Source organism: Nicotiana attenuata, chromosome 1 (genome assembly GCF_001879085.1).
Source record: "Nicotiana attenuata strain UT chromosome 1, NIATTr2, whole genome shotgun sequence".
Taxonomy (NCBI): Eukaryota; Viridiplantae; Streptophyta; class Magnoliopsida; order Solanales; family Solanaceae; genus Nicotiana; species Nicotiana attenuata.
In genome coordinates, this window is record NC_031989.1 from 85616873 (window position 1) to 85633987 (window position 17115).

Here is a 17115-nt window from a genome sequence, read left to right on the forward strand (position 1 = left end):
GCTTTTAATAGCTCCTATTATCTCCTCCTGTATGACTGCCTTGTTCAGCTCCAGTTGATGGTGCCTTGTTAGACAAGGTCCCTTTTTAATCACCTCAGCATCTGGACAAGGTGCAATAAGTATGATTCATCCATTAATTTCTTAAAGAAGTCCAGAAATTGCTCCTCCATCTGCTTAGGATCAGTTAATTTGATACCTGCATCATTTTGAATAGAAACAATAGCATTAGTGTTAGTACGCATCTTCCACTATGCATGGAAGTACTTGGTATTTGGATCTCCATGTTGGATCCAAATAGCTCTAAACTTCTGCCTCAACACCTTCTCCTCAATGTCACTCCATTTCTCCACTTCTAACAAAGCTTCATTTTCTTGTTCTATGTATTCTTGTTTTAAAAGGCTCAAAGATAGTTGATGCTGAACCAGTTCTAACTTCCACTTTGCTTGTTTCAGTTTTCTCTGATAAGGTGCCATGTAGTTGTTTAGGTCTCTCAATGCCTCCTTCAGTCTTCTAAGCTTATGCCATGTCCTTTCCTTCCCAATATCTCTATCATTCTGCACCCATACTTCTTCCGCTATTCAAAATTCAGGATGGCGGAGGACAGTATGGTACAGTTTAAATGGTCTAGGATGCAAGTGTTGTTGAATTATACCAGTCTGGCAATTCATGAGTATAGGAGAGTGATCAGATACACTAGGGTTCAAAAATTCTGCCTCAACGTGCCCATTGTTCATCATCCAACTGAAATTCCCAAAATCCCAATCTATCTTGCTATATACCCTTACATTTTCATCCATTTTATTGCACCACGTATAATACCAACATGTGCTTTTCAAGGGAGTGAGCTGCATTTTATCCAAGAACTCTTTAAATCCTTGTACCTCTGCCATTGTTATAGGAGCACCAATCCTATCCTCTGATTGTAAAACATTGTTAAAGTCACCACTAATTAACAAGTCACCTGTGATATTAGAACCTATACCCATAAGCTTCTCCCATAACTGCTGCGTTGAGTTCAATTCATTATAAGCACATACAATAGTGAAAAGCCATTTCTTCTGACTAGTTTGTTCTTCCACTTTACAATGAACAAACTGTGCATCTACCATATGAATTTGAATGTGGATATGAGCCTTCCACAATAATCATATTCTCCCATTATATGCACAATTATAATTATACTGTATTTTCCAGTCCTTAGCTATCTTCTGGGCTATCATTTTTGCCTTATTCTCTTTCACTCTTGTCTCAACTAGTCCCATTACCTCTACCTTATACTTCTTCAGAAAGAGGATCAGTTCCTTCTGTTTAAAGGGCTTGTTCAGCCCTTTAATACTCCAAGTACTGACTATCATGGAGGTGTAGGGTGGAACTGACCACCCTGCCCAGTATCAGCTGCAATACCACCCTGATTTAGAATCTCAAACCTATTTGTGGTATCAATTTGACTAGTAGAACAACTTTGTTCCTCCAGAAGAGAAACGACCACCCTCTTTTCATATCTTCTATCATTCCTTATTGCTTCTGAGAGTGTTGGGAATTCATTCCTATCCAGCTGCCTACCTTCCATTTGCAAGCCTACTGCATTGTCCTTAGTTACAACCTCTTTTGTAGCATCAACTGTTTGTGCTTCATTTATTGGGCCAGTTACCTCTTTTGCTATCCATTTAGCTTCCATCTTTCTCCTTCTTTTTCCCCTTCTCTTCCTTCTATTTTGTTCTACAAATGCTCCATTTGCTTCTTTTTCCTTGCTCTGTCTGCATTCCTCAGTGGTATGCCCAACTTTTGCATAATCCATACAAAATTTAGGCTTCCAATCATACTCTATGCTTTGATGAATAACTCCTACTGGAGTACGAATTAGAATATCACATGGCAAAGGATGAGAAATGTCTGTTTCTAAAAGGACTCTAGCAAATAAAATTACATCGATCTCAGCAATGTATAAGTCTGTAAACATTGGCTTCCCTATACCACTTGCTAGTTAGCTTAGGGCCCCAGCTGACCAAAATCCCACTGGTATATTTGGGAACCTTACCCACAATGGAATCACATTCAAACATTCCGGATTAAAGAAAAAATCAAGCGACCAATTCTTCAAAATAAATTGTTTATTATGAAAAGTGTAAGGCCCTAATTGCATGACTTTATCTCTATCTTCAAGAGAATCAAATCTAAATATGTAATAGCCATCATCATGGTATAAGATCTTTGGAGAATTAAAAAAATCCCACACATTTTCAATATAGTTCTCAATAGATCTGAAATAGGGATTTTCACCCAATACATACCCAATGAGTGAGTTATTCCAATAACCAAGTAGATGACACTAGAAGAATATATTTAAATAAATAAACTCAAGTATATAGCTAACACCATAAAACTCTCCAGCAACGGTACCAAAAATTGATAACATCTAATTCACACTCAAAATAATAAGTATGAAACAGTCATTACAATTATAAAACGCACCGCGAGTCGGGGTTAAATTTCATAGGGAGTTTATATAGGTATTAAGGTAAATACTCAAGAGGAGAACATGAAATAGCTAAATTAGACTTTTAAACACAGTGGGTAATTTTAATCTAAGTTAATGTAATACCCTATATTTTTTTAAGGGTGTATTGGTCATTAGCAAAATACTAATAATAATAATAAGAAACTAACTTTAAAGAAAACAAATAAAAAAAGGAGATAAGTAAAGAAAAGGGCCGAATCCCCTTTCTCTGGCCAAATCAAAAAGAAAGAAAGGGAAAGGGCTATTGGCATAATCAAAGCAGAAGCAAACGAAAAAGGGTTTGCAAAAAAAAAAAGAGAAACCTCTAGCCAACGCCAAATATCACGGCAGAAGCATCAACAGAGAAAAATGAAAAGGGGAAAGGTTTCAGGTGTTACCTCAGTGCCAAATACCGTTGCCATTTAAACATTGGTATATATTCTGTAGTCTCACTGATAAGCCCGGGTAATTACATATATTTTTCCTTCTTTTGAAACAATAGTAGTATTTATACATGATTTCTCGCGAGACTAAGAAAATATAATGTGGGATTTGATTCTAAGTTAGAAGAGGAGGTTAGGAACTAAGGGAAATCCATAAGCCTTTTCATGAATTAAGCGGGTATATTATATGAAAAGGTTGAAATTGATAGATTAGTAATTACTCATCCCGTGGTTGAATATAATTCGGCGAATTAAGAGTCAAATATGGAACCTCGAGGGTTGGGTATTCTGAATTAGCTATGAATCAGCCTAAATATAGAGGTTAACATGAGACCACTATTATGTAATTATAGATTGAATTGGAGGAAGTTGTACGAATTGCTCCAGGTGAAGCATTTGGAATTTCGGCACGGGTACTATGAGTAGTAATCTTACCGCAATTTGTGCATTCATAACCTGCATGATTACACACGATATTTAATATGAATATGTTACCGATTATATTGAGTTGCATGTGGGACAAGTCTTTTACTCGATATGACACCGAAATAGTTATTTGACATGATTACTGTTGTTTTAAATATTCTTATTGTCACTAAATATGTTGTGGCGTCACTTGAATTTATTGTTATCAAAATGAGATTAAATAATTTGATGAGAACCAAAATGCCCTATATTGTTTTAAAATATTTTCATATGAGTATATACGGATTATAGAGACATGTATAAATGGGAGTAGACTTTTAAGGATTGCGTAGCTAACGGCGGGTTAGTTAGACCTGGTGCACCTTGTATTTACTGATTATAGAGTACAATTATAGCCCTCGCTAGTGGGAAGGTATAACTAGCACACCAATACCGATTTTCGTCGAGTAGGGTCTACCGTTATATTCGACTTCTTGCAAAGAAGTCCATAGTTATACCGATTACATGATCCGTTCATTGAAACCTCCCAAAATGTGAATATTGATATTATACAGTAGTTATCGAGGTTATTACTGAATTGTTAATTGTAACGACCCGACCGGTCGTTTTGAGCTCTAGCACAGCGTTCAACAGTCTGAGGCCATAAACAGCTTCATTTCAGGTATTATGACTTGTACACGTGGTCGGAATTAAGTTTCGAGAAGTTCAGAGTTGATTTGGAAAGGGGATTCTCATTTCGGAAGCCTTAAGTTGAAAGAATTAACTAGGATTGGAATTTTGAGTAAACGACCTCGGAATCGGGATCTGAAGGTTCCAGCAGGTTCGTATGATGATTTCGGACTTGGGCGTATGCCCGGATCGGGTTTTGGATGACCCGGGAGTGTTTTGGCGCCTATTGTGGAAAGTAGCATTTTGAAAGAAATTTCATAAGTTTGGGTTGAAGTGCATTCCAGTGATATTGATGTCCGTTTGGGATTCCGAGTCTAGGAGAAGCTCCGTATGGCGATTGTGGAGTTCGGAGCGCGATCGGAAGTGAATTCGGAGGTCCGTAGGTCATTTTAGAGCCATTTGTCTAAAGATAGAAATTTTAAGGTTTTTGAGAAGTTTCTTTGGAAGTGGACTTTTTGATACCGGGGTCAGAATCCGATTTCGAAAGTTGGAGTAGGTCCGTAATGTCGAATATGACTTGTGTGCAAAATTTGAGGTCAATCGAACGTGATTTGATAGGTTTAAGCATCGAAAGTAGAAGTTGGAAGTTCTAAAGCTCATAAAGCTTGGATTAGGAGTTGATTCATGATTTTAGCGTTGTTTGATGTGATTTGAGGCCTCGAGCAAGTCCGTAATGTGTTTTGGGACTGGTTGGTGTGATTGGTCGGGGTCCGGGGGGCCTCGGGTGTGTTTCGGTTTGTATCGCGCTCTTATTCGATGTTTCAACGTCGTTTATTTGGACATAAAGGGTTGCCATATTATGCAAATGAGCTCCAAATTAAGTTTAGATCCGTATCGTAATTGCGGAGCCAACACAAAAAGAACCGTCGAATTTGGGCATCGTTTGAGGGAGTTATGCTCATTTCGGTGTCGAGAAAAGTGCTGGTTGCTGTCATAACCGCAGATGCGGTCAAATTTTTGCTGGAGGCAGAGAGGTTTCTTTAAAAATCGAAGTTTGGCTCATTTTCACTTCATTTCTTCCATGGGAGCCGAATTTGGAGCAACTTTGGAGTGCCATTTTCATCACCAAGCATGAGGTAAGTGATTTCTACTAGTTTTGAGTATATACAAGGTTTATATATGGATTTAGACTTGGAAAATTGTAGAAAACTTGAGGTTTGAGAGAAAACTTGAGGTTTGAGGGAAAACCTAGAAAAACTAGTATTCTTGGATTTTGACCACGATTTTGGGTGTGGAATTTAGAGAAAATCATATATTTGAGTTCGTGAGGCCATGGGTAATCTTTATCATCGAAAAATTTTGGATTCCGGGCACGTAGGCCCGAGGGCATTTTTGTCAACTTTCCGATCGGGGTTAGAAATTGTTTTAAATTGGATTATAATGAATACCTTAGCATATATTAATGGATTTACATAATTATTGGCTAGTTTTGGAGCGTTGTGCATCGATTCGAGTCTTCGGAAGGGCGTGGAATGTCGGTTATGATCCTTCGGAGCGAGGTGAGTCTCCTTTCTAACCTTGTAGGAGGGAATTGTCCCCATAGGCGAATTAATTGGTATTGTGCTCCTATTTGTGGGGGCTACGCACGCACGAGGTTACGAGATTCCGTGCGTAGCTATTATTATGCAATTGTCCGGGTAGTATAGGACCCAAAAACATGCTATACTTGGATTTACTATAACTTATTGACAGCTCGAATTGCTTAAACCACATCGAATTAATAAATAAATTTCAAAAAGGATTAAACTTCTTTTTTTTAAATTGTTAAAAGAGAACGTGGCTTTTATTTGAATAAATATTCCCCGATAAATTCTTAATTGGCAATCTGAGCATGTATTTCTATGTGTACCTGCGTCACATGCATGATTCGCGAGCAGGGTGATTTTTTAATTTATGTTGACCGCGTCGCATGGATAGTTCGCGAGCGGGGGAATAAATGCATCTATGGTTCGCGCCGTTCGACCCTCGGCAGTGCATAGTTTATTTTCTGTTTGGAGCAGGTCGTACGTACCACGATGTTATTTGCACATGCTTGTATTGCTGCCTTGAACTTATTGAAGTTGTTATTGCCTCTTCATGGCTTCAGAATATTTGGATAAATAATGAGAAGGAATTTTGGGAAACCCCCCTATAAAAGAAATAATTTTTTACTTGTTTCCTCCTATTGGATTAAAAATCATGTTTATAAGAGTCCACGATTTAATGAATTATTGACATCATTATTGGACCTTTAGTAAGTGTCGAAGTCGACCATCTCGCCTCTACTTCTTCGAGATTAGACGGGATACTCATTGAGTACACGTTGTTTTCATACTCATACTACACTTCTGTGTATTTTTGTTGCACAGGTATATGTAACTCTAGTGGCCTACTGGGCGTAGCACCACGGATGATTCGGGGACTAGGTGAGTTGCATTATTCAAGGCGGCCCGCAGCTAGTATAGTCCCTTCTGGTATATTGTATTTACTTTCTGTCCACTGTATTCCGGACGGATGTTGTATTATATTATTTCTTAGAAATTGCTCATGCACTTGTGACACCGGGTTCTGGGATGGTTTTGAAATATTTTGTATTAATTGCTTATTACTTAATTTGAATTGAAGCAGTTGTCTCTTTACTTATGAAATTAGAAGGAAAAATCTGGGTTTTCAAAATTTTCTAAATTGGAATCTAATATAGTATTTTAGTTGGCTTGCCTGACAGTAGTGTCCGGCGCCATCACGACCCTCAATGGATTTTGGATCGTGACATTAATTGTATTATACTACAAGAAAGGCATGATGAGACTGAAAATTATTTATTGTTTCTGAAAGGGCATTTTTATGTTATTTTTTATTTGAGATACTAACATGTTTTCTAACATGTCCCCAATATAAATGGTTGTGGTTAAGTGTTATTACTCACCGAGCTAGCGACTCATTCCCCGCTATAATTTTGTTACACAGACAACAGTTGACGGGGGCGAAGATTTCGTTAATTAGAGCGCACAAGTTGATAGTTCTTGGTAAGCCTCGCACTTGTTCGCGTGGGCAAAGATTCTATTTATTGTTATTGTCTTTTTTTTGAACTCTTAGAGTCGCTCTATAGTCAATATTTTAGTGCCATGACCATTCTTTTGTTATTATAGTCTTATTTTGTGTATCGTTTTTTAGTATCAAAGTTTGAGATAAATTAGTATTTCTGGTTGTTAGTGGGTTGGTTAGTAATGGTAGAGAATTGTTTTGGTTAATTGATAAGTTGTCAACTGTTTGGTATGATATTAGGATGTTTGGTTGTTGATTTCAAATAGGAAGATTTTTGGGATAGTCCAAAAACAAGGGAAACTCTGTCCTATTTTCTGTAAAATACCGATGAGGCTTACTTGGGAGCACTTGTTCTTAAGCGCCGATCACGATCCTAAATTGGGTCATGACAAAGTAGGTATCAGTGCTTAGGCTTTAAGTCCTGAGTCATGGAGCAATGTTTAGTATAGTCTTGTTCATGGGTATGTAAGCGCCCATACTTATGATCTTGAGGCTACTGAACATCTAGAAATGTTTTCCCTTTTTCCATTCTTTGATCGTGCGTTGAGATAACATGAGATTAACTTTGGAGTATTTCTTTCGTAGATGGCTAGGACACGCACACCCTCATCTGCTGGTCGTGGTGCTGGACGTGGTACAACGCGGGGTGGCAGTCAAGTTGGGGTTCATCAAACTAGAAGACAGATTGCTCCTCAACTTGATGTTAGGAACATGGATCAACCCCAAGCTAATATGCCAGATCAAGTGCAAGGGCAGGGAGTTCAGGACGCTCCACCACTAGTGCCAACTGTTGTACCTACTGTTGCCTTACCTGCAGACACAGTGGCAATGTTATTGAATGTTTTAGAGGCATTGGTGCCTACTCAGGGTGGAAGTTAAGCTCCTCAGGTTACTTTACAAACACAAGCACCTGCACACACTCAGACTTTTAGAAATAAAGAAGTATCCTTACAAGTTTTCCTGAAATTGAAATCACCAAAATTCACAGGTTCTGATAATAAAGAAGATCCTCAAAGTTTCTTGGATGGGACACTCAAGGCATTACGTGCTTTTGGATGTTCTAGTGAGAGAGTCATGGAGCTCGCAGCATGCAAACTAGAGGATATGGCCAACGCATGGTATAAAATTTTATTGCTAGGAAGGCCATCAGGAGAAACACCACTGACATGAGACGAGTTCACTAAGTTGTTCAAGAATCATTTTCTTCTAGATAGCCCGATGCAAGAATATGCTAGAGACTTTGAGAGATTGGTTCAGACTCCAGATATGGATGTGTCAACATATAACACTAAGTTTTTTAAGCAGGCTATATATGCTCCTTACATAGTACCTACCGAAGAAGCTCGAGTTTAGAGGTTTGTTGATGGATTGGTTGGTCGTCTATACACTGTAGTAGCCCCACAGATGAAGACTTTATCCCACTCTTATGTAGTCAACCTTGCTAGAAAGATTGAAAACAAAGGACGTGATGAGCGTGCAACTAGTGATTTACGTAAGAAGGCCAAGACATGATGGTCTTTCAGTGGCAGTTTTAGTGAAAACTGAAGAGCAGGAAATTAGGGACAACAATAACAGTTTTCTTAGACAGGGACATATTTGTCTTCACAGCCCACATATAGGCCACATTATTGACAGGGTACTAGGGGACCGTGAGCATCTGGACATCGTAATTCTGGGAAGATATATGCCACTACTCCAGTCTACCAGACCTGTAGTAGATCACATTTGGGCTAGTGTCGTGTTCTAACTAGAGAGTGCTTTCTGTGTGGCCAGTTGGAACATCATTTTAGGGATTGCCCTCAGCCTCTGAGAAATTTCAACCAGGATCCTATTCACTCAGTTGCACCTACTCAGACTACTCGCAATACTTCAGGTGTTATAGGTACAGGAAATAGAAATCGAGGTGCTGGAGATTGTGCTACTGTGAATCAAGGATAAGGGAATTCTGGTAGAGGTCAAGCGAGAGTTTTTGCATTTACTACATAGGATGCTCAGTCCTCGAATGTTGTGGTTATAGGTATTCTTTCTGTCTGTTCATTTGATGCACTTGCATTGATTGATCCGGGATCTAATCATTCCCATGTGTCCTCGTACTTTGCTTTGAGCTTTAGTAGACAACTTGAGCTATTGAATGATCATTTTCTAGTTTCTACTCCTGTTGGAGAGTCTCTGTTAGCTGAATACGTGTATCGTGCTTGTCAGATTCGGATTGAGGGTAGAGATACTCTAGCTGATCTTATTGTACTTGATATGATTGACTTTGACATGCTTATGGGATTGGATTGGTTATCTTCTTGCTATGCTATAGTCGATTTCCATGCAAAGATAGTTAAGTTTGAGATACCAAATGAACCAAGTTTTATTCTAAGAGGGCGTCAGGTTCCACAAACTTGAAAAATTGTATCTTTTATGAAAGCTCAACGACTTTTGAAGAAAGGTTTCTTGGGTCTCTTAGCTATTGTAAATGAGACAAGAAAGGAAATAGTTAGAATAGAAAATATACCAGTAGTGAGAGAATTTTCTGATGTATTTCTTGAGGATTTACCAGTATTGCCTCCAGTACGAGAAATAGACTTTGCTATTGATTTGCTACCTGACACACAGCTCATATCGGTGCCCCCATTTCGAATGGAACCAACAGAGTTGAGAGAGCTAAAGCAATAGTTACAGGATTTGTTAGATAAGGGTTTTATTAGACCTAGTGTATCACTATAGGGTGCACTAGTACTGTTCATAAAGAAGAAAGACGGATCCCTGAGAATGTGCATTGACTACAGGCTATTGAACAAGATAACAATACGCAATAAATATCCCTTGCCTAGTATAGATGACATGTTTGATCTTACAAGCAGCTGCCCACTTTTCAAAGATTGACCTCTGTTCAGGTTACCATCAACTTAGAATCAAAGATGAAGGTATTTCTAAGACTGCTTTAAGAGCTCGATACGAGCACAATGAGTTTCTTGTGATGCCTTTCGGACTGACCAATGCTCCCGCGACATTCATGGATTTAATGAATAGGGTGTTCAAGCCATTTCTGGATATATTTGTAACAGTATTTGTTGATGATATCCTGATATATTCTCGTAGCAAAGAAGATCAGGATGATCATCTCAGGACTGTTTTGCAGACATTGTGAGAACATCGGCTTTATGCATAGTTCTCAAAGTGTCAATTCTGGCTAGACTCGGTAGTATTTCATGGGCATGTTGTATATAAAGAAAGAATTATGGTAGATCCTAGGAAGACAGAAGTTGTGCAGAAATGGCTCAGTCCCACTTCTCCTACAGAGATTCGCAGCTTTTTAGGCGTAGCAGGCTATTATAGGCATTTTGTGCAGGATATTTCCGGAATAGCAGCGCCACTGACTAAGCTAACACAGAAAAATGCAAAGTTTTAGTAGATGGAGGAATGTGAGCGGAGCGTTCAAAAACTCAAAACATGTTTGACAACTGCACCAATATTAGCCTTACCATCAGGTTTCGGAGGATTTGCGGTGTTCTGTGACGCCTCGAGGGTAGGATTAGGATGTGTTCTCATGCAAAATGATCTCGTTATAGCTTATGCTTCGAGACAATTGAAAAAGCAGGAGCAAAACTATCCTACACATGATTTGGAGATGGTTGTAGTGGCATTTGCTCTAAAAATTTTGAGACATTATCTATACGGCAAAACTTGTGAGATTTATACTGACCAAAAAAGTCTAAAGTACATCTTTCAGCAGAGAAATCTAAATCTTCGGCAACGTCGTTGGATGGAACTACTCAAAGACTATGATTGTTCTCTTTTCTATCATCCTAGAAAAGCCAATGTGGTGGCTGATGCATTTAGTAGAGAATCTATGGGGAGTTTGGCACATATGGCTCCTACGAAGAGACTCTTGGGCTAAGATATTCAGTGACTAGAAGATACAAGTATCAGATTTGGTGTCGGGAATTCATAGGCATTGTTGACTTGTGCTCAGGCTAAGTCTTCATTAGTTGTGCGCATTAAGGCCACCCAATATGAGGATAAGGGATTTTTCAAATACAGAGATCAGGCCTTAACTGGTAAAAGAAAGGATATGATTGTTAACAATGATGGTGTTATTCGAATGGGTGACAGGCTATGTGTCGTAGACGTAGATGGGTTGAGACATGCTATTCTTAATGAAGCTCACAGCACTAGATACACTATACATCCGGGATCCACAAAATGTATCATGACCTAAAGCAATTCTATTGGTGGGAAGGTATGAAGAAAGATTTTGCTAACTTTGTTTCTAGTTGTTTAACTTGTCAGCAAGTCAAGGTCGAGCATCAGCGACCCGCAGGACTATTACAACAAATGGAGATTCTAGAGTGGAAATGGGAAAGAATTACTATGGATTTTATCACCGGGCTACCACGAACCTTTAGAGTTTATGACTCTGTATGGGTGATTGTAGATCGACTGACGAAATCAGCACACTTTTTGCCAGTGAAGACTACATATGGTGGAGTGAGGTATGCACATATCCATCATCTCACGGAGTTCTAATATCCATCATCTCTGATATAGGATCACAGTTCACTTCACGCTTTTGGAAATCTTTTCAAGAAGTATTGGGTACACGAGTAGATCTTAGTACTGCATTTCATCCATAAACAGACGGTCAGCCTGAACATACTATACAGATCATGGAGGATATGTTGAGAGCTTGCATTCTTGAGTTTGCAGGTAGCTGGGACGCTTATCTACCTTTAGCTGAGTCTGCTTACAACAACAGCTTCAAGTCCAGTATTCAAATGGCACTGTATGAAGCATTGTATGGTATAAGATGTCGCTTTCCTATCGGATGATTTGAAGCTGGTGAGACTAACTTATTGGGACCTGAATTAGTACAAGAAGCTATGGAAAAGTCTAGTTGATCAGACAGAGATTGCTCATAGCTCAAAGCAGACAAATGTCTTATGTTGATAAGAGAAGAAGAGATTTAGTGTGTTCCTACGAGTCTCCTCTATGAAAGGTGTGATGCGGTTTGGGAAAAGAGGCAAGCTGAGCCCCAGGTTTATAGGACCATATGAGATACTAGACTGAGTGGGAGCTGTGGCTTATAGTTCGGCACTTCCTCCTAAGTTGTCCTTTATTCATCCAGTGTTTTATTTCTCAATGCTAAGGAATTGTATATTAGACTCATCTCAAGTGCTTGAAGCACCTGCTATACCGCTGGATGAAAAGTTGTCTTACGAGGAGGAACTGATGGCTATTGTTGATAGGCAAGTAAGAAAGCTACGGTCAAAAGAAATTGAGTTCGTAAAAGTCTTATGGCGAAATCATACAGCTGACGAAGCTACGTGGGAAATAGAGGATACTATGCGAGTCAAGCACCCCCATTTTGTTCCAGTCTACAGGTACGTACTTGAGTTAAATTCGGGGACCGAATTTCATAAGGTGGGGAAGATGTAATACCCTATATTTTTTATAATGATTTATTGGTCATTGGCAAAATAATAATAATAAGAAACTAACTTTAAAAAAAAAAAGAGATAAGCAAAGAAAAGGGCCTAAGCCCCTTTCGCTGGCCAAATCAAAAAGAAAGAAAGGGAAAGGGTTGTTGGCGTAACCAAACCAGAAGCAAAAGAAAAAGGGTTTGAAATAAAAAGAGAAACCCCTAGCCAACGCCAAACATCACGGCAGAAGCATCAATAGAGAAAAACGAAAAGGGAGAAGGTTTCTGGTGTTACCTTAGTGCCAAATACCGTTTCCGTTTAAACATTGGTATATATTTTGTAGTCTAAGTGATAAGCTCAGGTAATTGCATATTATTTTCCTTCTTTTGAAACAATAGTAGTTTTTATATGATTCCTCGCGAGACTAAGCAAATATAATGTGGGATTTGATTCTGAGTTAGATGAGCAGGTTAGGAACTAAGAGAAATCCATAAGCCTATTCATAAATTAAGCGAGTATATTATATGAATAGGTTGGAATTGATAGATTAGTAATGACTCATCCTGTAGGTGAATAAAATTCGGCAAATTAAGAGTCAAATATGGAACCTCGAGGGTTGGGTATTCTAAATTAGCTAGAAATCAGCCTAAACATAGAAATTAACACGAGACCGATATTATGTAACTATAGATTGAATTTGAGGAAGTTGTACGCATTGCTCAAGGTGAAGCATTTGGGATTTCGGCACGAGTACTATGAGTAGTAATCTTATCGCAATTTATGTTTTCGTAACTTGCATGATTTACACATAATTTTTAGTATGAATATTTTATCGATTATTTTGAGTTGCATGTAGGACAAGTCTTTTACTCGATATGACACCGAAATAGTTATTTGACACGATTACTGTTGTTTTAAATATTCTTGTTGTCACTAGATATGTTCTAGCGTTACTTGAATTTATCGAAATGAGATTACATGATTTGATAAGAACCAAATTGCCCTATATTGTTTCAAAATATTTTCCTATGAGTATATACGGATTACTAAGACAAGTATGAAGGGAAGCAGACTTTGAGGGATCCCGTAGCTAACGGCGGGTTCGTTAGACCTGGTGCACCTTGTATTTACCGATTATCGAGTACAGTTATAGCCCTCGCTAGTGGGAAGGTAGAACTAGCATACCGTTACCGATTTCCCTCAAGTAGGGACTACCGTTATATTTGACTTCTTGCGAGGAAGTCCACAGTTATACCGATTACATGATCCATTCAGTGAAACCTCCCAAAATCTGAATACTGATATTATGCAGTAGTTACCGAGCTTATTACTAAATTGTTAATTGTATTATACTACAAGAAAAGCATGATGAGACTGAAAATTATTTATTGCTTCTTAAAGAGCATTTTTATGTTATTTTCTGTTTGATACTAGCATGTTTTCTGACTTGTCCCCAAAATGGTTGTGGTTAACTGTTATTACTTACTAAGCTAGCGACTCAATCCCTGCTATTAGTTTTTACCGAGACAACCGTTGACGCGGTCGAGGACTTCATTAATTTGAGCGCACAGGTTGATAGTTCTTGGTGAGCCTAGCACTTGTTCGCGTGGGCGAAGACTATATTTATTGTTATAGTGTTTTAATTGTGCTCTCAGAGTCGCTCCATAGTCTATATTTTAGTGTCTTGAGTATTCTTTTGTTATTATAGTCCTATGTTGTGTATCGTTCTTTACTATCAAAGTTGGAGATAAATTAGTATTTCTTGTTGTTAGTGGGTTGATAAGTAATGGTGGAGCCTTGTTTTTGTTAATGGATAAGTTTTCAATTTTTTGGTATGATATTAGGATGTTGGTTGTTGATTTCAGACGGAAATTTTTGGGATAGTCCAAAAACAGGGGAAACTCTGTCCGATTTTCTGTAAAATACCGATGAGGCTTACTTGGGAGCACTTGCTCCTAAGTGCCGGTCACAATCCTAAATTGGGTCATGATAGTTAATAGCTAAGAAATTAATCGGAATAGTAGCAACTAGAGAATGAAATATTTTTGGTGTTTTAATAAATTAATGCAAAAGCCTAGGGATGAAATCTTCACCTATCTGTAAACCTAATGGGTATAGTAAATTAATGCTTTCTTGGTAGATCGGGGTGAAATATGACTCTCAATTCTCAAGTACCCACTCAATGCCTCTCAGTCATGGAGCGGTTATGCTCAAATTGGCTTTCTCTATTCCAAATAGGTAGCAATATAAGCAATAGATATGAGTCCACGTGGGATTATTCCCATCTCTAGTTCAAATCCTTTAATAAAACTAGTCAAAACCTTAATTGGCTTAATATATTGTTAGCCAAGTTTTCCTAGACTACGTTCCTCTTTCTGAATTAAGAACTATGTCGAATAGAATGAATCAATATTTGCAACCATTATTTTTAGATATAAATAATTGTCACGCCCCAACCTCGGGAGGCGCGACCGGTGCTCAATCGAGTGACCCCAACTGAGTAAGCCTTACCAAACACTACCTACCTAACTCAATACGAAAAAGGGGACCATGCTTTCATTTATTCAACAAAGGAAGATAGTATATTCGACATTTTTAGTTCATTTTAGATCACAACATTAAACTGTAGATAAGTTAGTTTCCAAAGTTCCCATAGAGTTACAATTCATAGGCATCATAAGTTTAGAATTACAACACGGGTAGCACATCCATTCAACCCCCACACATGACCCACATATATGTCTACGGAGCCTTTAAGGATACAAAAGATAAATGTGACAACGCCGGCAACAAGGCCCCGGCTATACCTCAAAAGTGAAATTCCAAAACAAGAAGATGTGCAATATAGCCCCTTGAAGGAGAAAGGGGCTTACCAAGATCTTCGAGAAGGAGGATGCTCCGCTACGCACGATCGGCACTATCCACTATGGAGCCACCTACATTCATTTAAAAATGTAGCGCCCCCGACAAAAGGGGCGTTAGTACCATGAAGTAGTACTAGTATGTATAACTAAACACCATTTTACTAGAAAGAACTACCGAGCAATGACAAGTAAATCACACAGGTGAATCAAATATTAAAATCATAGAATCATTCAGATAATTCCCATAACTTAGTTTGGGGCATTTCTTTCATACGTTCATCACTGTTCTCGATACCACCGCTATCTTGAGCGGAGTCCGATCACGACCCGATCGGCTAGGTTGCCTCATTGGAGGCATATATCTCAATCACCGTTTCATTTCCCTTATCCGGAATTCAATATCAGCACATTACCACCATGTGTGCGGCATGGTGTCCGATCACGACCCGATCATTAGTCATTAGTCTAAATCTTTCTTTCACATATAACATATCAATTCCTTGGAACTTAGGGCCGCCATTATCACATCGTTTCCCATTTTCAATATTCATCTTGCAAGTTGTGATCATAGGCATATAAAAGAGTAATTTAAGTTGCAAGCACAGGTAAGTGAGCACATAGGTAGCATGAATAATTCTCAGTTTCAATCTTGGCTTATAGACTAAGAATTTCAACACATAATCGTATTCTTCATATTTCTCTAATTATCAAGAATGGTATATTACATCACATTGAGGCACATCCTTCACGTATATGTGTAGATAATTGCAAATCAATTAATGCGCAACAACAATCAATACATTAACCAATTCAAATCTTATCACACTTTCGTAAACGCCAACGGAGCTCAATTTCTAATAAAAGGGGGTTTTAGCCATACATACCTCAATATAGCTTTCCTTACTCTTTACAAATTTTCGGAATTCTTATTGCTTCGATCTATTAAGTAAGAATTACAAATTAATCCGAGAATTAGAGACGAGGTTGAGATTCTAGCTTGGTTTGAGCATAATATCAAACACTAAAGGTGCATTACGATCATAGGCCCCTTTTTGAGAGAAATTTCCATCATTCTATACCCCCAATTGCCATCTTTTTAGTTTACTACTTTCCAATGTCCTATGGTGTGGTATGCATGCAAGAGATTCATTTTTATACCCATGAATTACTTCCCTAAGGACCCCATATAGCTAAGTATACAAATATGAGCTGAGGTGATGGAGCCTTACCTCTTGGGATGAAGATTTAGGGGCCTTCACTTGATTAGCTTCAAGGATTTAGCAAGATTCAATGGAGTAATTTGATGGGGAGAACTTTCTCTCACTTCGACCCCTCTCTCTCACTCTAGAAATGCTCAGAAAAATGCTCAAAATGAGCTATAACACCAAATATAACGACAGGGGGTTGGGTTTAAAAATTAGAAAAATTAGAGCCCCGAGTCAGGTATGCGATCGCATTTGCGACCGCAAAGATGAAATGCGGTCCGCAGAATGGACCGCAAAAGTGTTCCAAAAACCTGATCGTACTGTTTAGGTTTGCAACGGAAATGCGGTCCGCATACCCGATTTGCGGTCGCATAATGCACCGCATTTTTTACCTCAAATTTGGCTGGCACATGGACTCATTTTGCGATAGAAATGCGGTCCACATATCAGTTATGCGATCGCATAATGGACCGCATTTTGACCTCAATTTTAACCAAACCACTGACTCACTCTGCGGCAGAAATGCGGTCCGCATACTTGATTTGTGACCGCATTCTGGACCGCATAATAACACTT

At 38.6% G+C, this 17115-nt stretch overlaps 2 protein-coding genes across 2 annotated transcripts; one reads left to right on the top strand and one right to left on the bottom strand.

Annotated features, from left to right (window-relative positions):
• LOC109238089 lies at nucleotides 249-1109 on the bottom strand. The gene is made up of 2 exons (XM_019404525.1): nucleotides 653-1109; nucleotides 249-574 (listed from the first exon to the last, which is right to left on the bottom strand). Exons 1-2 carry the CDS (start codon nucleotides 1107-1109, stop codon nucleotides 249-251), a joined length of 783 nt encoding a protein of 260 aa, XP_019260070.1.
• Nucleotides 9887-10198, top strand: LOC109238093 (RNA-directed DNA polymerase homolog). Its single transcript, XM_019404530.1, has one exon. It carries the CDS (start codon nucleotides 9887-9889, stop codon nucleotides 10196-10198), a length of 312 nt encoding a protein of 103 aa, XP_019260075.1.

What these genes read in the sequence shown, in the direction of transcription:
- LOC109238089 (XM_019404525.1), bottom strand. Translation starts at nt 1,109, where the DNA reads ATGGTAGATGCACAGTTTGTTCATTGTAAAGTGGAAGAACAAACTAGT. An exon ending in ACTCATGAATTGCCAGACTG is followed by an intron (nt 575 to 652) that starts GTATAATTCAAC and finishes AATTTTGAATAG; the next exon opens with CGGAAGAAGTATGGGTGCAG.
- LOC109238093 (XM_019404530.1), top strand. Translation starts at nt 9,887, where the DNA reads ATGACATGTTTGATCTTACAAGCAGCTGCCCACTTTTCAAAGATTGAC.